This window comes from Oncorhynchus nerka, linkage group LG20 (genome assembly GCF_034236695.1).
Source record: "Oncorhynchus nerka isolate Pitt River linkage group LG20, Oner_Uvic_2.0, whole genome shotgun sequence".
In the NCBI taxonomy this organism is placed as follows: Eukaryota; Metazoa; Chordata; class Actinopteri; order Salmoniformes; family Salmonidae; genus Oncorhynchus; species Oncorhynchus nerka.
Window position 1 is genome coordinate 66,480,236 of NC_088415.1, and position 24,178 is coordinate 66,504,413.

The 24,178-nt window shown below is 49.8% G+C and overlaps 1 protein-coding gene across 1 annotated transcript in view; it reads right to left on the bottom strand.

Annotated features, from left to right (window-relative positions):
- Nucleotides 1–24,178, bottom strand: part of LOC115102989 (PH domain leucine-rich repeat protein phosphatase 1-like) — a 101,201-nt gene that overhangs the window by 7,916 nt on the left and 69,107 nt on the right. Inside the window, 5 exon segments of the mRNA XM_029623505.2 lie at nucleotides 4,747–4,842; nucleotides 4,938–4,998; nucleotides 5,447–5,649; nucleotides 8,684–8,911; nucleotides 9,859–10,005. Of these exon segments, the coding sequence (XP_029479365.2) occupies nucleotides 4,747–4,842; nucleotides 4,938–4,998; nucleotides 5,447–5,649; nucleotides 8,684–8,911; nucleotides 9,859–10,005 (735 nt within the window).

Here is a 24,178-nt window from a genome sequence, read left to right on the forward strand (position 1 = left end):
ATTCATGATCGGGTTGATTCATGATGATCTGGTTGATTCATGATCTGGTTGATTCATGATGATCTGGTTGATTCATGACGATCTGGTTGATTCATGACGATCTGGTTGATTCATGACGATCTGGTTGATTCATGATGATCTGGTTGATTCATGATGATCTGGTTGATTCATGATGATCTGACTGATTGATGACGATCTGGTTGATTCAGGACGCTTAGTTGGGGACAGAAGTCTGTCCATGAGCAGGGCACACAGGCATAAGATGAAGTGTCCAGAGGGACTAAATGAGACTACTGGCTGAGTCTCAACAGTCCAAACTAGCTTCCCTTTTCCCCCCGTTCCTTGTGTCCTTCCCTCCATGATCACTGATCTGGCAGGACATGAGAGCTGGAATACACATGGTGAAAACCCGTCCAGTCTTTCGACTTATCAGTGGTTACGAAGGAAAGGAGAATTGAGAACGAGCCATTTGGAGAATACAGAGCGGGATTGTACAGTATCCTGTTGGACATCCTTCTAACGGATACCCCTCGCAGACACACATGGACTGGGATATTCTGTAATGATGTCAGTGATCACTGTGCAATAGCTTGTGTTAGAAATACAAAAAATGACCAAAGCCAAACCCCGTTTAATATTTTTTAAAGACATTTTCGACCGTTTGATGAGCAGGCGTTCTTACATGATCGGTGCCATAATAACGACAGAGTACGTCTGATTCCCCATGTTGACACTGCCTGGGACTATTTATATGTGAAATGTGTGTCCATTTGTGATAAGCCCCTGTGAAGAAATTCAGAACCAGTGGAAGGGACCATTTCCTGGTTTCCTGATAACTTGGCGGAATGAATATAACGATGTGGGCTGAGAGGCGGGGCAGCAAGTACAGGGAGTGAATATTTAATGCATAAACTGCTAAAGCCACTTTCTACCACTCTAAAGTCCAAGCATCTGCCTCTAACCCTAGGAAGCTCTTTGCCACCTTCTCCTCCCTCCTGAATCCTCCTCCCCCTCCCCCCCCCTCCTCCCTCTCTGCAGATGACTTCGTCAACCATTTTGAAAAGAAGGTCGACGACATCCGATCCTCGTTTGCTAAGTCAAACGACACCGCTGGTTCTGCTCACACTGCCCTACCCTGTGCTCTGACCACTTTCTCCCCTCTCTCTCCAGATGAAATCTCGCGTCTTGTGACGGCCGGCCGCCCAACAACCTGCCCGCTTGACCCTATTCCCTCCTCTCTTCTCCAGACCATTTCCGGAGACCTTCTCCCTTACCTCACCTCGCTCATCAACTCATCCCTGACCGCTGGCTACGTCCCTTCTGTCTTCAAGAGAGCGAGAGTTGCACCCCTTCTGAAAAAACCTACACTCGATCCCTCCGATGTCAACAACTACAGACCAGTATCCCTTCTTTCTTTTCTCTCCAAAACTCTTGAACGTGCCGTCCTTGGCCAGCTCTCCCGCTATCTCTCTCAGAATGACCTTCTTGATCCAAATCAATCTGGTTTCAAGACTAGTCATTCAACTGAGACTGCTCTTCTCTGTATCACGGAGGCCCTCCGCACTGCTAAAGCTAACTCTCTCTCCTCTGCTCTCATCCTTCTAGACCTATCGGCTGCCTTCGATACTGTGAACCATCAGATCCTCCTCTCCACCCTCTCCGAGTTGGGCATCTCCGGCGCGGCCCACGCTTGGATTGCGTCCTACCTGACAGGTCGCTCCTACCAGGTGGCGTGGCGAGAATCTGTCTCCTCACCACGCGCTCTCACCACTGGCGTCCCCAGGGCTCTGTTCTAGGCCCTCTCCTATTCTCGCTATACACCAAGTCACTTGGCTCTGTCATAACCTCACATGGTCTCTCCTATCATTGCTATGCAGACGACACACAATTAATCTTCTCCTTTCCCCCTTCTGATGACCAGGTGGCGAATCGCATCTCTGCATGTCTGGCAGACATATCAGTGTGGATGACGGATCACCACCTCAAGCTGAACCTCGGCAAGACGGAGCTGCTCTTCCTCCCGGGGAAGGACTGCCCGTTCCATGATCTCGCCATCACGGTTGACAACTCCATTGTGTCCTCCTCCCAGAGCGCTAAGAACCTTGGCGTGATCCTGGACAACACCCTGTCGTTCTCAACTAACATCATGGCGGTGGCCCGTTCTTGTAGGTTCATGCTCTACAACATCCGCAGAGTACGACCCTGCCTCACACAGGAAGCAGCGCAGGTCCTAATCCAGGCACTTGTCATCTCCCGTCTGGATTACTGCAACTCGCTGTTGGCTGGGCTCCCTGCCTGTGCCATTAAACCCCTACAACTCATCCAGAACGCCGCAGCCCATCTGGTGTTCAACCTTCCCAAGTTCTCTCACGTCACTCCGCTCTCTCCACTGGCTTCCAGTTGAAGCTCGCATCCGCTACAAGACCATGGTGCTTGCCTACGGAGCTGTGAGGGGAACGGCACCTCAGTACCTCCAGGCTCTGATCAGGCCCTACACCCAAACAAGGGCACTGCGTTCATCCACCTCTGGCCTGCTCGCCTCCCTACCACTGAGGAAGTACAGTTCCCGCGCAGCCCAGTCAAAACTGTTCACTGCTCTGGCCCCCCAATGGTGGAACAAACTCCCTCACGACGCCAGGACAGCGGAGTCAATCACCACCTTCCGGAGACACCTGAAACCCCACCTCTTTCAGGAATACCTAGGATAGGATAAAGTAATCCTTCTCACCCCCCTTAAAAGATTTAGATGCACTATTGTAAAGTGGCTGTTCCACTGGATGTCTTAAGGTGAACGCACCAATTTGTAAGTCGCTCTGGATAAGAGCGTCTGCTAAATGACTTAAATGTAAATGTAAATGGAACATAACACAAAACAAGAAACACTAACAGCACACAGACAAGAAACGGAAACATTAACGCCTGAGGAAGGAACCAAAGGGAGTGACAAACAGGGCAGGTAATCACAAGGAGGCGATGGAGTCCAGGTGATTGTCATTAGGCGCTGACGACCGTGGAGATGGGGACAGGTGTGCGCAACAATCAGCAGCTTGGTGACTAGAGGCCGCAGAGGGAGCGAGCGCACGTGACAATTAATTAGAAAGAGAAGTGTCTCTTAGGCTCAGGCTAGGCATATAAATGCTCCTGTTGACTGGGCCTCCTTCAGAGCACTAAGAAACAAATGCACAGGATTGTTCAGGAAGTCCAAATCAGATGACTATTTAAATGCAGTCACAGAGAACCTAAACAACCCTACCAAGTTCTGGAAGCTAATCAAATCAGTGTCAGGTTCTAATGTCTCCTCTGGTCTTCCTGACCATTTAATGATGGGTTCTAATGTCTCCTCTGGCCTTCCTGACCATTTAATGATGGGTTCTAATGTCTCCTCTGGTCTTCCTGACCATTTAATGATGGGTTCTAATGTCTCCTCTCGTCTTCCTGACCATTTAATGATGGGTTCTAATGTATCCTCTGGTCTTCCTGACCATTTAATGATGGGTTCTAATGTCTCCTCTGGTCTTCCTGACCATTTAATGATGGGTTCTAATGTCTCCTCTGGCCTTCCTGACCATTTAATGATGGGTTCTAATGTCTCCTCTGGCCTTCCTGACCATTTAATAATGGATTCTAATGTCGCCTCTGGTCTTCCTGACCATTTAATGATGGATTCTAATGTCTCCTCTGGTCTTCCTGACCATTTAATGATGGGTTCTAATATCTCCTCTGGCCTTCCTGACCATTTAATTATAGATTCTAATGAAGTGAAGGATGAAGCAGATATTGTAGGAGTTTTTAACAAGCACTTCATATCTGCTAGTTCAGGTTTTGATAATGGTGGGGCCCAGGCCTCTAATGTAAGCTCTGTTACAGTCAACTATGATATAAGCCATTATGTGAACCATTTGAACTTTGAGCCTGTGTCTTATGCTGAGGTCTATAAAGCCCTAAAGGCAATAGACACTAAAAAGTCTGCAGGTCCAGACAACCTGGATCCCCTACCTCTAAAAGATAGCAGCTGGTATTATTACTGAACCTGTGGCTCACATTTTCAACTTGAGTCTCTTGACCAATCCAATACCCAGCATTTGGAAATCAGCTTACGTCCTCCCGCTGCTAAAGGGTGGAGATCCCTCAGATGCTAATAACTATGGTCCTATCCCCAAACTCCCTATCCTGGCCATAGTCTATGAATCCCCGAGTGAACTCACAGAACTCAACGTCTTAATTGAAAAGAACATACTGAGAGGGGTCGAGTCTGGCTTTAGATCGGGGCACAGCACCACAACTGCAGCTACGGCAGTGCCTTCTCGTTTTGTGCATCAGAGGCATGGAATAGTCTACAACTCATGCTTCATCTAGATATGTTAGTGCCACTGAATGAATGAACCTTTTGATGGTAGACTCTGTTACAGAGGAGTGTGAATGTGAGTCTGGAACATGTTGTTGTATTGTATCGTGTTGTTGTAGGTTTTCTTTCTGTAAAGCATGTGTGGTCACTGCCTTCTTGGCCAGGTCTCCTTTGAAAAAGAGACTCTGGGTCTCAATGGGCTTTTCCTGGTTGAAAAACTATTGAGCCATTGGGAGAGAGACTGATCGTAGCTAGATAGAGACCGTAGATAGAGAGAGAGAGACCATAGATAGAGATGATAGAGAGAGAGACTGGCGTTAGAAAGAGAGAGAGATTTACATTTGCCTCCCATGCCAATAAAGCCCTTTGAATTGAATTGAGAGAGAGCAAGAAAAACTGACCGTGCTGGGAGCTCAGTAACGAGGTTGTGGCTAATGTCCAGAACTTCTAGTTTCTTAATCTCACACAGCCACTCTGGGACAGCCTCCATACGATTCCTACAGAGAGAGAGGGGGAGAGGAGAGGTCAGGTTTGAAGTATTTCGACTATTTTCTGCAATGTTGAGTGTTGAAGGAAAGTTGTCGGGCCTCACCTGGAGATGTCCATGTAGGTGAGTGTGGAGGGCACTGGGCTGACCTCCAGCTCCCGTAGTTCTATAGAAGGGAACACAGAGAGCATTAAACCACCGACGCGGGGTGTGACGTGACGAATGGAGGCAGATGCTGTAGCTAGGTGGTGACAGAGACTGAGAATGCATTCCAGACGCGGGCTCTCCCCGCGTCCGTTTGCGAAATCACAACAACAAAGACGTCACTTCTAACAGCGAATGCTGGTTTTTGTCTCCCTGCACGTGCAATAGAACAGCAGTTATATTTCTTTACAACGACGCTGGATGCTCACTTCCTCAAAACAAAAAGGATGAACCCATTCACCTGGGGCGGCCGGTGGCATTTGTTTCACCTATGGCCAATCTCAGCCTTAACCATTAGTGTGGAAAACGCTAAACTGACCCAGGGTCAGCGTCTAGGGGCAACGTCATCCTCCTACGTCTTTACGAGCACAGCAGGCATCGATGGACTCTAACTGGGGACGCAGACCCACCGTTGTTCTGTGCGTAGACGGCTTTGAGCACGGAGCCCTTGACCTTGAGGGTGGCGATGTGGTTCCTCTCACAGTGGAGGACCTCCAGGCGTGGGAACAGGGAGGCATCCAGCTCCTCCAGCCCGTTGTCACGCACATCCAGCTGGGTCACGTGCCTCAGCAGGTCTGGCTCATCTGGAACCACCACCCGGATCTTATTCAGCCTGATGGCACAGAGGGCAGAGGTTAGAGGTCATGCATAATTGGACAGTAGGCAGTATGGGCCGTAGCCTAATTAACCATCAGATCTAGATCAATGTCTGTATGGGTTGATTTTGTTGTTGTTGGAGTTGTCAACAAAGGGGAATTTGAAATCAAATCTGATTTTACTTGAAACTAACACATTGATTCAATATCTACAATCCTTCCCGAGTGGCACGGCGGTCTAAGGCACTGTATCTGCAAGAGGCAACACAACAGTCCCTGGTTCGAATCCAGGCTGAATCACATCCGGCTGTAATTGGGAGTCCCATAGGGGGGTGCACAATTGGCCCAGCGTCGTCCGGGTTTGGCCGGGGTAGGCCGTCATTGTAAATAAGAATTAGCTCTTAACTGACTTGCCTAGTTAAATAAAGGTTCAATAAATATAAAATTAAATAAGAGATGGTCTTGATATCTCATATGTGTGACCAAATAAATGTACTGAGGTCTCCTCACTTGAAATCTGACCTCAACGGTCCCGGCCCCCTCTCTGTGTGTGCACCCCGGCCCCCTCTCTGTGTGTGCACCCCAACCCCCTCTCTGTGTGTGCACCCCGGCCCCCTCTCTGTGTGTGCACCCCGGCCCCCTCTCTGTGTGTGCACCCGGCCCCCTCTCTGTGTGTGCACCACGGCCCCCTCTCTGTGTGTGCACCCCGACCCCTCTCTGTGTGTGCACCCCGACCCCCTCTCTGTGTGTGCACCCCGACCCCCTCTCTGTGTGTGCACCCCGACCCCCTCTCTGTGTGTGCACCCCGACCCCCTCTCTGTGTGTGCACCCCGACCCCCTCTCTGTGTGTGCACCCGACCCCCTCTCTGTGTGTGCACCGCGACCCCCTCTCTGTGTTCACCCCGGCCCCCTCTCTGTGTGTGCACCCCGACCCCCTCTCTGTGTGTGCACCCCGACCCCCTCTGTGTGTGCACCCCGACCCCCTCTCTGTGTGTGCACCCCGACCCCCTCTCTGTGTGTGCACCCCGACCCCCTCTCTGTGTGCACCCCGACCCCTCTCTGTGTGTTCACCCCGGCCCCCTCTCTGTGTGTGCACCCCGACCCCCTCTCTGTGTGTGCACCCCGACCCCTCTCTGTGTGTGCACCCCGACCCCCTCTCTGTGTGTGCACCCCGACCCCCTCTCTGTGTGTTCACCATCGGGGTTACTCATTAACAGCTTTACGTGCTAAATGACCTGACACTCAACACATTTCTACATATTTCTGGAAAAGACTGGAAAAAGCCGCACCGACCGACAAAAAGAACAGACCCCACCGTATTCATCTCTAGCTACAATCACGTGTGATCTTTGGTCCTGGGCTTGACAATATGACACAGAGACACTTCAGTGAATGTCCCATCGTCGTGACAGGAGTGATGTATTAACTTGACAAATAACGCTAAGTCACTCAAAGCCTGCTCTTTCTCAAGCAGGGAGGACATCGGTCTAGTAATGATTACGCGACTTTCCATGCTGATTCTGTTTATTCTGGTTCTGTTCCATGTTGACTGTCTGTTTAGCCTGGTTCTGTTCCATGCTGATTCTGTTTAGCCTGGTTCTGTTCCATGCTAACTGTCTGTTTAGCCTGGTTCTGTTCCATGCTGATTCTCTGTTTAGACTGGTTCTGTTCCATGCTGACTGTCTGTTTAGCCTGGTTCTGTTCCATGCTGACTGTCTGTTTAGCCTGGTTCTGTTCCATGCTGATTCTCTGTTTAGCCAGGTTCTGTTCTATGCTGACTGTCTGTTTAGCCTGGTTCTGTTCCATGCCGATTCTCTGTTTAGCCTGGTTCTGTTCCATACTGATTCTCTGTTTAGCCTGGTTCTGTTCCATGCTGATTCTCTCTGTTTAGCCAGGTTCTGTTCTATGCTGACTGTCTGTTTAGCCTGGTTCTGTTCCAATGCCGATTCTCTGTTTAGCCTGGTTCTGTTCCATCTGATTCTCTGTTTAGCCTGGTTCCATTTGCCTTTCTGTTGATGCCTGGTTCTGTTCACTGCCAACTTTCTGTTTAGCCTGGTTCTGTTCCCTGCCGACTTTCTGTTTAGCCTGGTTCTGTTCCCTGCCGACTTTCTGTTTAGCCTGGTTCTGTTCTCTGCCGACATTCTGTTTAGCCTGGTTCTGTTCTCTGCCGACATTCTGTTTAGCCTGGTTCTGTTCTCTGCCGACATTCTGTTTAGCCTGGTTCTGTTCTCTGCCGACATTCTGTTTAGCCTGGTTCTGTTCACTGCCAACTTTCTGTTTAGCCTGGTTCTGTTCCCTGCCGACTTTCTGTTTAGCCTGGTTCTGTTCCCTGCCGACTTTCTGTTTAGCCTGGTTCTGTTCTCTGCCGACATTCTGTTTAGCCTGGTTCTGTTCTCTGCCGAAACATTCTGTTTAGCCTGGTTCTGTTCCCTGCCGACTTTCTGTTTAGCCTGGTTCTGTTCCCTGCCGACTTTCTGTTTAGCCTGGTTCTGTTCTCTGCCGACATTCTGTTTAGCCTGGTTCTGTTCTCTGCCGACTTTCTGTTTAGCCTGGTTCTGTTCTCTGCCGACATTCTGTTTAGCCTGGTTCTGTTCTCTGCCGACATTCTGTTTAGCCTGATTCTGTTCCATACAGTTTCGTGTAGTTTCCTTTCACTGTTTGAGTTTTGCAATCGAGAGACAAATCCAGTCAAACGTGTCCGGCCGGCAACAATGTGTCTACACATGTACCGAATGTTTCCCGCCAGGTGTCTAGACGTGATTACGACTAGGTGTGGGCTGTGTTCAGATCGTAAGAATGGACAAAACACGCATGGCGTTCATTTGGTGAACGAGTTGCATGCATCTGCCATTACTGTACAAGCAATGGGGGAAAAGGGCCTGGGTGCAAAGCTTGACGTCTGCTTGTAATGAGGATACTCTGACTGGATTACAAAAGGTTTCTGAATCCCGAGCTGTAGATAGGATCTGAATCGAGCTTGTTTGCCCGTTTCTCTGTCTGTCTGTCCATCCGTCTAGCTATCTGTCTATCTATATCTGTCTATCTGCGTACCGTAGGTCGACGTGTTTGACTCGGAGCAGTCTGAAGCTCTGCAGCACCAGCGTGTCCAGGCTGTTGCCGGCCATACACAGCCTCTCCATGGACGCCAGACGCTCTAACACCTGGGGCACGTGGGTAAACTGGTTGAAGGACAGGCCCAGGTAGCCCAGTCTCTGGAGTGAACCCAGCTCACTGGGTAACTCACTCAGACAGTTACCGTCTAGCAGAAACGTCTGCAGGCTGAAGAAAGAGAGAGAGAGGGAGAGAATTAGAGAGAGAGAGAGCGAGGGTGAGCATGATGTGAGAAGACAGCATTTTAACTTTGTGTGAAAAAACACACTGACATTTCTCTGTTATTTTAAGAATCCCTGTCTAATGCGTGGTGATCAAGTACAATCAAAAGAGCTACATTACAAACAGACGAGTCCCTTTTTCCACGAAGTCATTCTCCACATTCTGATACTAAGGTCTTTCCGTCTACAACCAGGAGGTGGCAGTAGTAGCAATGAGGCTCGGTGAGCATACTGAGGAATTCACAGGCTGCATTCCAGATCCTTCCATTAGACGAGAGGAGAGGTGCTCAGCTACTGCTGCTGCGAGGAAGCAGACCACCTCATCACAGCTTCTCTCTCCCGTCCCAAAGTATCACCGCACGTGAACTACTATCAGTTTTCCTCACTTCAGGCTACCATCAGCTCGTCAGACAATCATCTGAAATGTTAAACATAGGAGCTATCCAATGGTCTCCTGTGCCTGGAGAAGGTGGATAGAACCTAACACTAACCACTGATGCTTCATGTTGAAGGTTAGGGTCGCAGGTGAGGTCACCTGATCCTCGGACTGTGGTTAAGAGCGACCTTCGACCCCCTCCCATCCTATTTCCTATGATGTGCACTACTTTTGACCAGAGCCTCTGGGGGGGGGGGAGTAGTACACGATACAGGGAATACAGCCCTACAGTGGTGGTGTCATAATACCCATAAAACCTAGCGGTCATAGGGGATTTTAGAAACCCTTCAAATAAGGGCTGTGTTTCGTGTAGGCTTACCCCTTATCGGAAAAATGAATGGTGGAAAAACAATTGGAACCATTTCCCTGTTTTGACCGCTAGGTTTTATGGGTGTTATCACTCATACTGTGAACCTCGATAGGGTGCCATTGACCCCTAGACACTTCCTGGTTCTTACTTGGTCATGGATCCCACAGCTTGGCTCACGTTGGTCAGATAGTTACAGCTGAGGTTGACCTCGGTGAGGGTGGGGATGTCACAGATGGCCACGGGGAACTGACCCAGCTGGTTATTAGACAGGTTGAGGCTACGCAGACGAGAGAACCTGGCAGAGAGAGGGAGAAGAGAGAGAGAGAGAGAGAGAGAGAGGTTGTGAGCAGTATATTTAAGCAATACGGCCCGAGGAGATGTGGTATATGGTCAATATACCATGGCTAAGGGCTGTTCTTAGGCATCATGAAATATACCCTTAGCCACCGTGGTATGTTGGTAAACCCCTGAGAAGCCTTATTGCTATTATAAACTGGCTAACAAAGTAATTAGAGCAGCAAAAACACAAGTTTTGTCATTCCCATGGTATACGGTCTGATATACCATGGGGCTTTCAGCCAATCAGCATTCAGGGCTCGAACCAGCCAGTTTATAATATGTATTATATAGTTTGTTGGTTCAAGAGTAGTGTGCTGCTGTGCCCAGGTAACCACACTGTTATAAGAGTAACTGCACTCTGTTAGAATGCTCCCAAAGTTTAAAACAAGCGTCAAAAGACTATGGGACTTTCTCTGACCTTTTCCGTTCCTCTGTCATACGGTGGTAACATGTTAAATATCACACATCTGTGATATTGTGGAGTTAGCAAAGTCAGTGGTCTGACTCAACAGTCGAAATGAAAATACAAATACATTGTCATGTAGAGGAAACAGGCAGTGTGTGTGTTGTCAGTAGCAACACCAGAGGCTCGTGGCATTTGGCTTCGTGTCCTATGGTTCAGCAGTGACCTTCAGTCAAGTGACCCTTACAGGGGAAAGGGGACAGGAGAGAGAGGGGATGGCACACGGCCCCACCACACTCCTGGGCAGATTGCCATGTTAGCCTCAAAGCTGATAACCTCACAAACAAGTCTGCTGCCTTTTAGTCTGGCAATGCTTTGAATTGATCACACGTACACACGTACACACACACACGCGCGCACACACACACGCACAGCCAGTTTAGCCCCTTCATCATGTGTTATTAGAAAAAGGGAAGCTAGATGACAGGGCTATTAATTTGCAAGGCCATTTAATTCCAGCTCAGGTAGGGAGGGAGGCGTCCTCCTGTAGGAGCTGAACCAGACAAGGAGGCCAGGACAACCCTGTGCTCCTGTAGGAGCTGAACCAGACAAGGAGGCCAGGACAACCCTGTGCTCCTGTAGGAGCTGAACCAGACAAGGAGGCCAGGACAACCCTGTGCTCCTGTAGGAGCTGAACCAGACAAGGAGGCCAGGACAACCCTGTGCTCCTGTAGGAGCTGAACCAGACAAGGAGGCCAGGACAACCCTGTGCTCCTGTAGATCACCTGCTCAAATCTGCTGACTAACACCACACATACACCCCCTCCCTCTCTGCTCCTCTCTGTCTTCCTCTCCCGCTCTCAATCTCGCTGCATCTCTCTATCTGCCCCCCCCCTCCCCCAGATTCGCCAGATTAGTTCTAGAGAGTGATGTGCCAATCAAATATGGGCAATCAGGTGTGTAGGATACCTAGCCCCTCCTCTAATCCCATAATGCAATGCTCTGTTACAAAGGTCATCACACAGGGAGGGGCTGGATCTGGTTTCGTGCATATGTTTAAACCTTTGACCCTGTGTATTTTCATATTTACAATGCTGACTAAAAGTTATGAAGGACGAGAGAGAGAGAGAGAGAGAGAGAGAGAGAGAGAGAGAGAGAGAGAGAGAAAAAGTAAGAGGGAGGTAGGGAGGGGGAGAAGGAGAGGAGGGACACCACTTGGAAAAATACTAAATAGTCAGATGCCGTGATGTGAAGGACACCCAATGTTTATAGGGAAACAAAACGGGAGACAAACCAGGTTCCCATCCAACCTTTTGATGCGAGTAAAGTACATGTCGGATATGAAATGTCACAGCAGGCCTGATGGAAACAGAACGTTTGCCCGTAGACTTTCAAAATGTCGGCAAAACAAAATACGCTAGACAAGGTGGGATCTTTTTGTCGGTAAAATTAATTATGCGAGAAATGGTGGTGGAAACGCCTTTTTTGGGGAAATACTGATATCATTGCAATCATATTGAAGTAAACGTAAGAGTCACGCAATGATATGTGGTGTGGTCCTCCCACTACGACGCGGGAAAGCAATGCCGTTTATTAGGCTTCTATAAATTGCTCCTTTCAATAAACATCATGGGTCTAATTCTGGTGACATGATGATCGATGCTTGGCTGACATTTGACAAATAAAACTAATCTTCCTATTTTGTCCATAATAATCTCATCAGGTAGGCTATACCCACACTGTATCTGCCAGCTGTTGGCTAGAGGTACGTGCCAAGACCAGAGTGGCACATTTTATTTGATTTATTTCACCTTTATTTAACCAGGTAGCTAGATGAGAACAAGTTCTCATTTACAACCTGAGACCTGGCCAAGATAAAGCAAAGCAGTGCGACACAGACAACAACACAGAGTTACACATGGAAAGTCTATATACAGTGTGTGCAAATGGAGTAAGGAGGTAAGGCAATTAATAGGCCAATAGTAGCGAAGTAATTACAATTTAGCAAATTAACACGAGTGATAGATGAGCAGATGATGATGTGCAAGTAGAAATACTGGTGTGCAAAAATGCAGAAAAGTAAATAAAAACAATATGGGGATGAGGTAGGTAGATTGGGTGGGCATTTACAGATGGGCAATGTACAGCTGCAGCGATCGGTTAGCTGCTCAGATAGCTGACATTGACTATATAAACAACATTTTTTGTGACAGTCAATCAATCAAATGTATTTTCAGCAGATGTTACAAAGTGCTTCTACAGAAACCCAGCCTAAAACCCCAACCACAAGCAATGCAGATGTAGAAGCACAGGGGCTTGGAAAAACTCCCTGGAAAGGAAGGAACCTAGAGAGGAAGCAGGCTCTGAGGGGTGGCCAGTCCTCTTCTGGCTGGGCCGGGTGGAGATTAGAAACCTAGAGAGGAAGCAGGCTCTGAGGGGTGGCCAGTCCTCTTCTGGCTGGGCCGGGTGGAGATTAGAAACCTAGAGAGGAAGCAGGCTCTGAGGGGTGGCCAGTCCTCTTCTGGCTGGGCCGGGTGGAGATTAGAAACCTAGAGAGGAAGCAGGCTCTGAGGGTGGCCAGTCCTCTTCTGGCTGGGCCGGGTGGAGATTAGAAACCTAGAGAGGAAGCAGGCTCTGAGGGGTGGCCAGTCCACTTCTGGCTGGGCCGGGTGGAGATTAGAAACCTAGAGAGGAAGCAGGCTCTGAGGGGTGGCCAGTCCTCTTCTGGCTGGGCCGGGTGGAGATTAGAAACTCTCTTCCCGTCTCTCGCTCTCTCTCTTCACCTGTTTCTTTCCCTCTCTCTCTCTCTTCACCTGTCTCTCTCTCTCTCTCTCTCTCTCTCTCTTCACCTGTCTCTTTCCCTCTCTCTCTCTTCACCTGTTTCTTTCCCTCTCTCTCTCTCTCTCTCTCTTCCCCTCTCTCTATCTCTCTCTTCACCTGTCTCTCTCTCTCTCTCTCTCTCTCTTCACCTGTCTCTTTCCCTCTCTCTCTCTCTCTTCCCGTCTCTCTCTCTCTCTCTTCACCTGTCTCTCTCTCTCTCTTCACCTGTCTCTTTCCCTCTCTCTCTCTCTTCACCTCACCTGTCTCTCTCTCTCTCTCTTCACCTGTCTCTTTCCCTCTCTCTCTCTCACCTCTTCTCTCTTCACCTGTTCTCTTTCCCTCTTTCTCTCTCTCTCTCTTCCCTCTCTCTCTCTCACCTGTTTCTTTCCCTCTCTCTCTCTCTCTCTCTCTTTCCCTCTCTCTCTCTCTTGTCTCTTTCCCTCTCTCTCTCTCTCTCTTCACCTGTCTCTTTCCCTCTCTCTCTCTCTCTCTTCTTCACCTGTCTCTTTCCCTCTCTCTCTCTTCACCTGTTTCTTTCCCTCTCTCTCTCTCTCTCTCTCTCTCTCTCTCTTCACCTGTTTCTTTCCCTCTCTCTCTCTCTCTCTTCCCGTCTCTCTCTCTCTCTCTCTTCACCTGTCTCTTTCCCTCTCTCTCTCTCTCTTCCCCTCTCTCTCTCTTCACCTGTTTCTTTCCCTCTCTCTCTCTCTCTCTCTTCCCACCTGTCTCTTTCCCTCTCGCTCTCTTCACCTGTCTCTTTCCCTCTCTCTCTCTCTCTTCCCCTCTCTCTCTCTTCACCTGTTTCTTTCCCTCTCTCTCTCTCTCTCTTCCGTCTCTCTCTCTCTCTCTCTTCACCTGTCTCTTTCCCCCTCTCTCTCTCTTCCCCTCTCTCTCTCTTCACCTGTTTCTTTCCCTCTCTCTCTCTCTCTTCACCTGTCTCTTTCCCTCTCTAGATCTCTTCACCTGTCTCTTTCCCTCTCTCTCTCTTCACCTGTTCTTTCCCTCTCTCTCTCTTCCCTCTTTCTTTCCCCTGTCTCTTTCCCTCTCTCTCTCTTCCCGTCTCTCTCTCGCTCTCTTCACCTGTCTCTTCCCCTCTCTCTCTCTTCACCTGTTTCTTTCTCTCTCTCTCTCTTCCCGTCTCTCTCTCTCGCTCTCTTCACCTGTCTCTTTCCCTCTCTCTCTTCCCCTCTCTCTCTCTTCACCTGTTTCTTTCCCTCTCTCTCTCTCTCTCTCTTCCCGTCTCTCTCTCTCGCTCTCTTCACCTGTCTCTTTCCCTCTCTCACCTCTCTTCCCTGTCTCTCTCCCTCTCTCTCTCTTCACCTGTCTCTTTCCCTCTCTCTCTCTCTCCTGTCTCTTTCCCTCTCTCTCTCTTCACCTCACCTATTTCTCTCTTCCTCTCTCTATCTCTCTCTTTCCGTCTCTCTCTCTCTCTTCACCTGTCTCTTTCCCTCTCTCTCTCTCTTCCCGTCTCTCTCTCTCTCTCTCTCTTCACCTGTCTCTTTCCCTCTCTCTCTCTCTCTCTTCACCTGTCTCTTTCCCTCTCTCTCTCTTCACCTGTCTCTTTCCCTCTCGCTCTCTTCACCTGTCTCTTTCCCTCTCTCTCTCTTCACCTCTCTCTTCCCCTCTCTCTCTCTTCACCTGTTTCTTTCCCTCTCTCTCTCTCTCTCTTCCCTCTCTCTCTCTCTCTCTCTTCACCTGTCTCTTTCCCTCTCTCTCTCTCTCTCTCCCCTCTCTCTCTTCACCTGTTACTTTCCCTCTCTCTCTCTCTCTCTCTCTCTCTCTCTCTCTCTCTCTCTCTCGCTCTCTTCACCTGTCTCTTTCCCTCTCTCTCTCTTCACCTGTCTCTTTCCCTCTCTCTCTCTCTCTTCCCCTCTCTCTCTCTTCACCTGTTTCTTTCCCTCTCTCTCTCTCTCTCGCTCTCTTCACCTGTTTCTTTCCCTCTCTCTCTCTTCCAGTCTCTCTCTCTCTCTCTCTTCACCTGTCTGTTTCCCTCTCGCTCTCTTCACCTGTCTCTTTCCCTCTCTCTCTCTCTCCACCTGTCTCTCTCTCTCGCTCTCTTCACCTGTCTCTTTCCCTCTCTCTCTCTTCCCCTCTCTCTCTCTTCACCTGTTTCTTTCCCTCTCTCTCTCTCTCTCTTCACCTGTCTCTCTTCCCGTCTCTCTCTCTCTCTCTTCACCTGTCTCTCTCTCTCTCTCTCTCTTCACCTGTCTCTTTCCCTCTCTCTCTCTCTCTTCCCGTCTCTCTCTCGCTCTCTTCACCTGTCTCTTTCCCTCTCTCTCTCTTCCCCTCTCTCTCTCTTCACCTGTTTCTTTCCCTCTCTCTCTCTCTCTTCCCGTCTCTCTCTCTCGCTCTCTTCACCTGTCTCTTTCCTCTCTCTCTCTCTCTTCCCGTCTCTCTCTCGCTCTCTTCACCTGTCTCTTTCCCTCTCTCGCTCTCTTCACCTGTCTCTTTCCCTCTCTCTCTCTCTTCACCTGTTTCTTTCCCTCTCTCTCTCTCTCTTCCCGTCTCTCTCTCTCGCTCTCTTCACCTGTCTCTTTCCCTCTCTCTCTCTTCACCTGTTTCTTTCCCTCTCTCTCTCTCTCTCTCTCTCGCTCTCTTCACCTGTCTCTTTCCCTCTCTCTCTCTCTTCACCTGTCTCTCTCTCTCTCTCTTCACCTGTCTCTTTCCCTCTCTCTCTCTCTCTCTCTTCACCTGTTTCTTTCCCTCTCTCTCTCTCTCTTCACCTGTCTCTTTCCCTCTCTCTCTCTTCACCTGTTTCTTTCCCTCTCTCTCTCTCTTCCCGTCTCTCTCTCTCTCTCTTCCCGTCTCTCTCTCTCTCTCTCTTCACCTGTCTCTTTCCCTCTCTCGCTCTCTTCACCTGTCTCTTTCCCTCTCTCTCTCTCTCTTCACCTGTTTCTTTCCCTCTCTCTCTCTCTCTCTTCCCATCTCTCTCTCGCTCTCTTCACCTGTCTCTTTCCCTCTCTCGCTCTCTTCACCTGTCTCTTTCCCTCTCTCTCTCTCTTCCCCTCTCTCTCTCTTCACCTGTTTCTTTCCCTCTCTCTCTCTCTTCCCCTGTCTCTCTCGCTCTCTTCCCTTGTCTCTCTCTCTCTCTCTTCACCTGTCTCTTTCCTCTCTCTCTCTCTCTCTTCCTCTCTCTCTCTCTCTTCTCTCTCTCTCTTCTTCTCTTCCCCTCTCTCTCTCTTCACCTGTCTCTTTCCCTCTCTCTCTCTCTCTTCCCTCTCTCTCTCTTCACCTGTTTCTTTCCCTCTCTCTCTCTCTTCCCCTGTCTCTCTCTCTCTCTCTCTTCCCTGTCTCTCTCTCTCTCTCTCTCTTCACCTGTTTCTTTCCTCTCTCTCTCTCTTCCCGTCTCTCTCTCTCTCTCTCTTCCCTGTCTCTCTCTCTCTCTCTCTCTTCACCTGTCTCTTTCCCTCTCTCTCTCTCTCTTCCCCTCTCTCTCTCTTCACCTGTTTCTTTCCCTCTCTCTCTCTTCCCGTCTCTCTCTCTCTCTCTCTTCACCTGTCTCTTTCCCTCTCTCTCTCTCTCTTCCCCTCTCTCTCTCTTCACCTGTTTCTTTCCTCTCTCTCTCTCTCTCTCTCTCTCTTCACCTGTCTCTTTCCCTCTCTCTCTCTTCACCTGTCTCTTTCCCTCTCTCTCTCTTCCCCCCTCTCTCTCTTCACCTGTTTCTTTCCCTCTCTCTCTCTCTCTTCTCCTTCACCTGTCTCTCTCTCTCTCTCTCGCTCTCTTCACCTGTTTCTTTCCCTCTCTCTCTCTTCCCGTCTCTCTCTAACTCTCTTCACCTGTCTGTTTCCCTCTCGCTCTCTTCACCTGTCTCTTTCCCTCTCTCTCTCTTCCCCTCTCTCTCTCTTCACCTGTTTCTTTCCCTCTCTCTCTCTCCCTGTCTCTCTCTCTCTCTCTCTCTTCACCTGTCTCTTTCCCTCTCTCTCTCTTCCCCTCTCTCTCTCTTCACCTGTTTCTTTCCCTCTCTCTCTCTCTCTCTTCCCGTCTCTCTCTCTCGCTCTCTTCACCTGTCTCTTTCCCTCTCTCTCTCTCTTCACCTGTCTCTTTCCCTCTCTCTCTCTTTCCCTGTCTCTCTCTCTCTCTTCACCTGTCTCTCTCTCTCTCTCTCTCTCTTCACCTGTCTCTTTCCCTCTCTCTCTCTTCCCCTCTCTCTCTCTTCACCTGTTTCTTTCCCTCTCTCTCTCTCTCTTCCCGTCTCTCTCTCTCGCTCTCTTCACCTGTCTCTTTCCCTCTCTCTCTCTCTTCACCTGTCTCTCTCTCTCTCTCTTCACCTGTCTCTTTCCCTCTCTCTCTCTCTCTCTCTCTTCACCTGTTTCTTTCCCTCTCTCTCTCTCTCTCTCTCTCTTCACCTGTCTCTTTCCCTCTCTCTCTCTCTCTCTTCCCCTCTCGCTCTCTTCACCTGACTCTTTCCCTCTCTCTCTCTCTCTTCACCTGTCTCTTTCCCTCTCTCTCTCTTCACCTGTTTCTTTCCCTCTCTCTCTCTCTTCCCCTGTCTCTCTCTCTCTCTCTTCCCGTCTCTCTCTCTCGCTCTCTTCACCTGTCTCTTTCCCTCTCTCGCTCTCTTCACCTGTCTCTTTCCCTCTCTCTCTCTCTCTTCACCTGACTCTTTCCCTCTCTCTCTCTCTCTTCACCTGTCTCTTTCCCTCTCTCTCTCTTCACCTGTTTCTTTCCCTCTCTCTCTCTCTTCCCGTCTCTCTCTCTCTCTCTCTCCCGTCTCTCTCTCGCTCTCTTCACCTGTCTCTTTCCCTCTCTCGCTCTCTTCACCTGTCTCTTTCCCTCTCTCTCTCTCTTCCCCTCTCTCTCTCTTCACCTGTTTCTTTCCCTCTCTCTCTCTCTTCCCGTCTCTCTCTCTCTCTTCCCGTCTCTCTCTCTCGCTCTCTTCACCTGTCTCTTTCCCTCTCTCTCTCTCTCTTCTCTCTCTCTCTCTTCCCCTCTCTCTCTCTTCACCTGTCTCTTTCCCTCTCTCTCTCTCTCTTCCCGTCTCTCTCTCTCGCTCTCTTCACCTGTCTCTTTCCCTCTCTCGCTCTCTTCACCTGTCTCTTTCCCTCTCTCTCTCTCTTCACCTGTCTCTTTCCCTCTCTCTCTCTCTTCCCCTCTCTCTCTCTTCACCTGTTTCTTTCCCTCTCTCTCTCTCTTCCCGTCTCTCTCTCTCTCTTCCCGTCTCTCTCTCTCGCTCTCTTCACCTGTCTCTTTCCCTCTCTCTCTCTCTTCCCGTCTCTCTCTCTCTCTCTCTCTTCCCGTCTCTTCCCGTCTCTCTCTCTCTCGCTCTCTTCACCTGTCTCTTTCCCTCTCTCTCTCTCTCTTCCTCTCTCTCTCTCTCTTCTTCACCTGTTTCTTTCCCTCTCTCTCTCTCTCTCTCTCGTCTCTCTCGCTCTCTTCACCTGTCTCTTTCCTCTCTCTTCACCTGCTCTCTTCACCTGTCTCTTTCCCTCTCTCTCTCTCTCTTTCCCTCTCTCTCTCTTCACCTGTTTCTTTCCCTCTCTCTCTCTCTCTCTCTTCCCGTCTCTCTCTCGCTCTCTTCACCTGTCTCTTTCCCTCTCGCTCTCTTCACCTGTCTCTTTCCCTCTCTCTCTCTCTTCACCTGTCTCTTTCCCTCTCTCTCTCTCTTCACCTGTCTCTTTCCCTCTCTCTCTCTTCACCTGTCTCTTTCCCTCTCTCTCTCTCTCTTCACCTGTTTCTTTCCCTCTCTCTCTCTCTCACCTGTCTCTCTTCCCTCTCTCTCGCTCTCTTCACCTGTTTCTTTCCCTCTCTCTCTCTCTCTCTTCCCGTCTCTCTCTCTCGCTCTCTTCACCTGTCTCTTTCCTCTTCCTCTCTCTCTTCCTTCCCTCTCTCTCTTCTCCTCTCTCTCTCTCTCTTCTCTCTCTCTCTCTTCCACCTGTCTCTCTCTCTCTCTCTTCACCTGTCTCTTTCCCTCTCTCTCTCTTCACCTGTCTCTTTCCCTCTCTCTCTCTCTCTTCCCCTCTCTCGCTCTCTTCACCTGTTTCTTTCCCTCTCTCTCTCTCTTCCCGTCCCTCTCTCTCGCTCTCTTCACCTGTCTCTTTCCCTCTCGCTCTCTTCACCTGTCTCTTTCCCTCTCACTCTCTTCCCCTCTCTCTATCTTCACCTGTTTCTTTCCCTCTCTCTCTCTCTCTCTTCCCATCTCTCTCTCTCGCTCTCTTCACCTGTTTCTTTCCCGCCCTCTCTCTCTCTCTCTCTCTTCCTGTCTCTCTCTCTCGCTCTCTTCACCTGTCTCTTTCCCTCTCGCTCTCTTCACCTGTCTCTTTCCCTCTCTCGCTCTCTTCACCTGTCTCTTTCCCTCTCTCTCTCTCTTCCCTCTCTCTCTTCTTCACCTGTTTCTTTCCCTCTCTCTCTCTCTCCCGTCTCTCTCTCTCTCTTCCCGTCTCTCTCTCTCGCTCTCTTCACCTGTCTCTTTCCCTCTCTCTCTCTCTTCCCGTCTCTCTCTCTCTCTCTCTCTTCCCGTCTCTCTCTCTCTCTCTCTCTCCCTCTCTCTCTCTCTCGCTCTCTTCACCTGTCTCTTTCCCTCTCTCTCTCTCTCTTCCCCTCTCTCTCTCTTCACCTGTTTCTTTCCCTCTCTCTCTCTCTCTCTCGCTCTCTTCACCTGTCTCTTTCCCTCTCTCTCTCTCTTCACCTGTCTCTTTCCCTCTCTCTCTCTCTCTCTTCCCCTCTCTCTCTCTCTTCACCTGTTTCTTTCCCTCTCTCTCTCTCTTCCCTCTCTCTCTCTCTCGCTCTCTTCACCTGTCTCTTTCCCTCTCGCTCTCTTCACCTGTCTCTTCCCTCTCTCTCTCTTCACCTGTCTCTTTCCCTCTCTCGCTCTCTTCACCTGTCTCTTTCCCTCTCTCGCTCTCTTCACCTGTCTCTTTCCCTCTCTCGCTCTCTCTTCACCTGTTTCTTTCCCTCTCTCTCTCTCTCTTCCCGTCTCTCTCGCGCTCTCTTCACCTGTTTCTTTCCCTCTCTCTCTCTCTCTTCCCGTCTCTCTCTCTCGCTCTCTTCACCTGTCTCTTTCCCTCTCTCTCTCTCTCTTCCCCTCTCTCTCTTCCTCTCTCTCTCTCTCTTCCCCTCTCTCTCTCTTCACCTGTCTCTTTCCCTCTCTCTCTCTCTCTTCCCGTCTCTCTCTCTCGCTCTCTTCACCTGTCTCTTTCCCTCTTCTCTCTTTCCCTCTCTCTCTCTCTTCACCTGTCTCTCTTCACCTGTCTCTTTCCCTCTCTCTCTCTCTTCCAGTCTCTCTCTCTCTCTCTCTTCCCGTCTCTCTCTCTCGCTCTCTTCACCTGTCTCTTTCCCTCTCTCGCTCTCTTCACCTGTCTCTTTCCCTCTCTCTCTCTCTCTTCCCCTCTCTCTCTTCACCTGTTTCTTTCCCTCTCTCTCTCTCTCTCTCGCTCTCTTCACCTGTCTCTTTCCCTCTCTCGCTCTCTTCACCTGTCTCTTTCCCTCTCTCTCTCTCTCTTCCCCTCTCTCTCTCTTCACCTGTTTCTTTCCCTCTCTCTCTCTCTCTCTTCCCGTCTCTCTCTCTCGCTCTCTTCACCTGTCTCTTTCCCTCTCTCTCTCTCTTCACCTGTCTCTTCCCCTCTCTCGCTCTCTTCACCTGTCTCTTTCCCTCTCTCTCTCTCTTCACCTGTCTCTTTCCCTCTCTCGCTCTCTTCACCTGTCTCTTTCCCTCTCTCTCTCTCTCTTCACCTGTTTCTTTCCCTCTCTCTCTCTCTCTTTCCCGTCTCTCTCTCTCTCTCTCTTCACCTGTCTCTTTCCCTCTCTCTCTCTTCACCTGTCTCTCTCTCTCTCTCTTCACCTGTCTCTTTCTCCCTCTCTCTCTCTCTCTCTCTTCACCTGTTTCTTTCCCTCTCTCTCTCTCTCTCTCTCTCTCTCACCTGTCTCTTTCCCTCTCTCTCTCTTCCTTCTCTCTCTCTCTCTTCACCTGTCTCTTTCCCTCTCTCTCTCTCTCTCTTCACCTGTCTCTTTCCCTCTCTCTCTCTTCACCTGTTTCTTTCCCTCTCTCTCTCTCTTCACCTGTCTCCCTCTCTCTCTCTCTTCTCTCTCTCTCTCTCTCTCTTCACCTGTCTCTTTCCCTCTCTCTTCTCTCTTCACCTGTCTCTTTCCTCTCTCTCTTCTCTCTCTTCACCTGTTCTTTCCCTCTCTCTCTCTCTTCACCTGTCTCTTTCCTCTCTCTCTCTCTTCACCTGTTTCTTTCCCTCTCTCTCTCTCACCTGTCTCTTTCCCTCTCTCTCTTCACCTGTCTCTTTCCCCTCTCTCTCTCTTCACCTGCTCTCTTCACCTGTCTCTTTCCCTCTCTCGCTCTCTTCACCTGTCTCTTTCCCTCTCTCTTCTCTGTCTCTTTCCCCTCTCTCTCTCTTCACCTGTTTCTTTCTCTCTCTCTCTTCTGTTTCTTTCCTTCTCTCTCTCTTCCCTCTCTCTCTCTCTCTTCCCGTCTCTCTCTCGCTCTCTTCACCTGTCTCTTTCCCTCTCTCTCTCTCTTTCACTCTGTCTCTCTCTCTCCTCTCTCTCTCTCTTCACCTGTCTCTTTCCCTCTCTCTCTCTCTGTTTCTCTTCCCTCTCTCTCTCTCTCTCTTCACCTGTCTCTTTCCCTCTCTCTCTTCACCTGTCTCTTTCCCTCTCTCTCTCTTCACCTGTTTCTTTCCCTCTCTCTCTCTCTTTCCTCTCTCTCTCTCTCTTCACCTGTTTCTTTCCCTCTCTCTCTCTTCCCTTCACCTGTCTCTCTCTCTCTCTCTCTCTCTCTCTCTCTCTTCACCTGTCTCTTTCCCTCTCTCTCTCTCTCTCTCTCTCTCTCTTCACCTCTCTCTTTCCCTCTCTCTCTTCACCTGTCTCTCCCTCTCTCTCTCTTTCACCTGTCTCTTTCCCTCTCTCTCTCTCTTCCCTGTCTCTCTCTCTTCTGTTTCTTTCCCTCTCTCTCTCTCTCTCTCTAGCTCTCTTCACCTGTCTCTTTCCCTCTCTCTCTCTTCACCTGTCTCTTTCCCTCTCTCTCTCTCTCTCTTCCCTCTCTCTCTTTCACCTGTTTCTTTCCCTCTCTCTCTCTCTCTTCCCTCTCTCTCTCTCTCTCTTCACCTGTCTCTTTCCCTCTCTCTCTTCACCTGTCTCTTCCCTCTCTCTCTCTTCACCTGTTTCTTTCCCTCTCTCTCTCTCTTCACCTGTCTCTTTCTCTCTCTCTCTCTTCACCTGTCTCTTTCCCTCTCTCTCTCTCTTCACCTGTTTCTTTCCCTCCTCTCTCTCTCTCTTCTCTTCCCTCTCTCTCTCTCTCTCTCTCTCTTCACCTGTTTCTTTCCTCTCTCTCTCTCTCTCTCTTCCCGTCTCTCTCTCTCTCTCTCTCTTCACCTGTCTCTTTCCCTCTCTCTCTCTCTCTCCCTGTCTCTCTCTCTCTCTCTCTCTCACCTGTCTTCTCTCTCTCTCTCTCTCTTCCCCTGTCTCTCTCTCTCGCTCTCTTCACCTGTCTCTTTCCCTCTCTCGCTCTCTTCACCTGTCTCTTTCCCTCTCTCTCTCTCTCTTCCCCTCTCTCTCTCTTCACCTGTTTCTTTCCCTCTCTCTCTCTCTCTCCTGCTCTCTTCTCTCTCTTTCCCTGTCTCTTCCCCTCTCTCTCTTCACCTGTCTCTTTCCCTCTCTCTCTCTCTCTTCCCCTCTCTCTCTCTTCACCTGTTTCTTTCCCTCTCTCTCTCTCTCTCTTCCCTCTCTCTCTCGCTCTCTTCACCTGTCTCTTTCCCTCTTCCCCTCTCTTCACCTGTCTCTTTCCCTCTCTCTCTCTTCACCTGTCTCTTTCTCTCTCTCTCTCTCTTCACCTGTCTCTTTCCCTCTCTCTCTCTCTTCCCTGTCTCTTTCCCTCTCTCTCTCTCTTCCCTTCCCGTCTCTCTCTCTCTCTTCACCTGTTTCTTTCCCTCTCTCTCTCTCTCTTCCCTGTCTCTCTCTCTCTTCCACCTGTCTCTCTCTCTCTCTCTTCTCTTCACCTGTCTCTTTCCTCTCTCTCTCTCTTCCCCTCTCTCTCTCTCACCTGTCTTCTTTCCCTCTCTCTCTCTCTTCCCTGTCTCTCTCTCTCTCTCTCTTTCACCTGCTCTCTTCACCTGTCTCTTTCCCTCTCTCTCTCTTCTTTCCCTCTCTCTCTCTCACCTGTCTCTTTTTCACCTGTCTCTTTCTCTCTCTCTCTCTTCACCTGTCTCTTTCCCTCTCTCTCTCTTCACCTGTCTCTTTCTTCCCTGTCTCTCTCTCTCTCTCTCTTCCCCTCTCTCTCTCTTCACCTGTTTCTTTCCCTCTCTCTCTCTCTTCCCGTCTCTCTCTCTCTCTCTCTTCACCTGTCTCTTTCTCCCTCTCTCTCTTCACCTGTTTCTTTCCCTCTCTCTCTTCACCTGTCTCTTTCTCCCTCTCTCTCTCTCTCTCACCTGTTTCTTTCCCTCTCTCTCTCTTCCCTGTCTCTTCACCTGTCTCTCTCCCTCTCTCTCTCTTCACCTGTTTCTTTCCCTCTCTCTCTCTTCTTCTTTCTCTCTCTCTCTCTCTCTTCACCTGTTTCTTTCCCTCTCTCTCTCTCTCTTCCCTGTCTCTCTCTCTCTCTCTTCACCTGTCTCTTTCCCTCTCTCTCTCTCTCTTCCCTGTCTCTCTTCCCTCTCTCTCTCTTCTCTTCCCCTCTCTCTCTCTTCTGTTTCTTTCCCTCTCTCTCTCTCTCTTCCCTGTCTCTCTCTCTCGCTCTCTTCACCTGTCTCTTTCCCTCTCTCGCTCTCTTCACCTGTCTCTTTCCTCTCTCTCTCCTGTCTCTTCCAGTCTCTCTCTCTCTTCACCTGTTTCTCTCTCCCTCTCTCTCTCTCTCTCTTCACTGTCTCTTTCCCTCTCTCTCTCTCTCTTCACCTGTCTCTTTCCCTCTCTCTCTCTCTCTCTTCCCCTCTCTCTCTTCTTCACCTGTTTCTTTCCCTCCTCTCTCTCTCTCTTC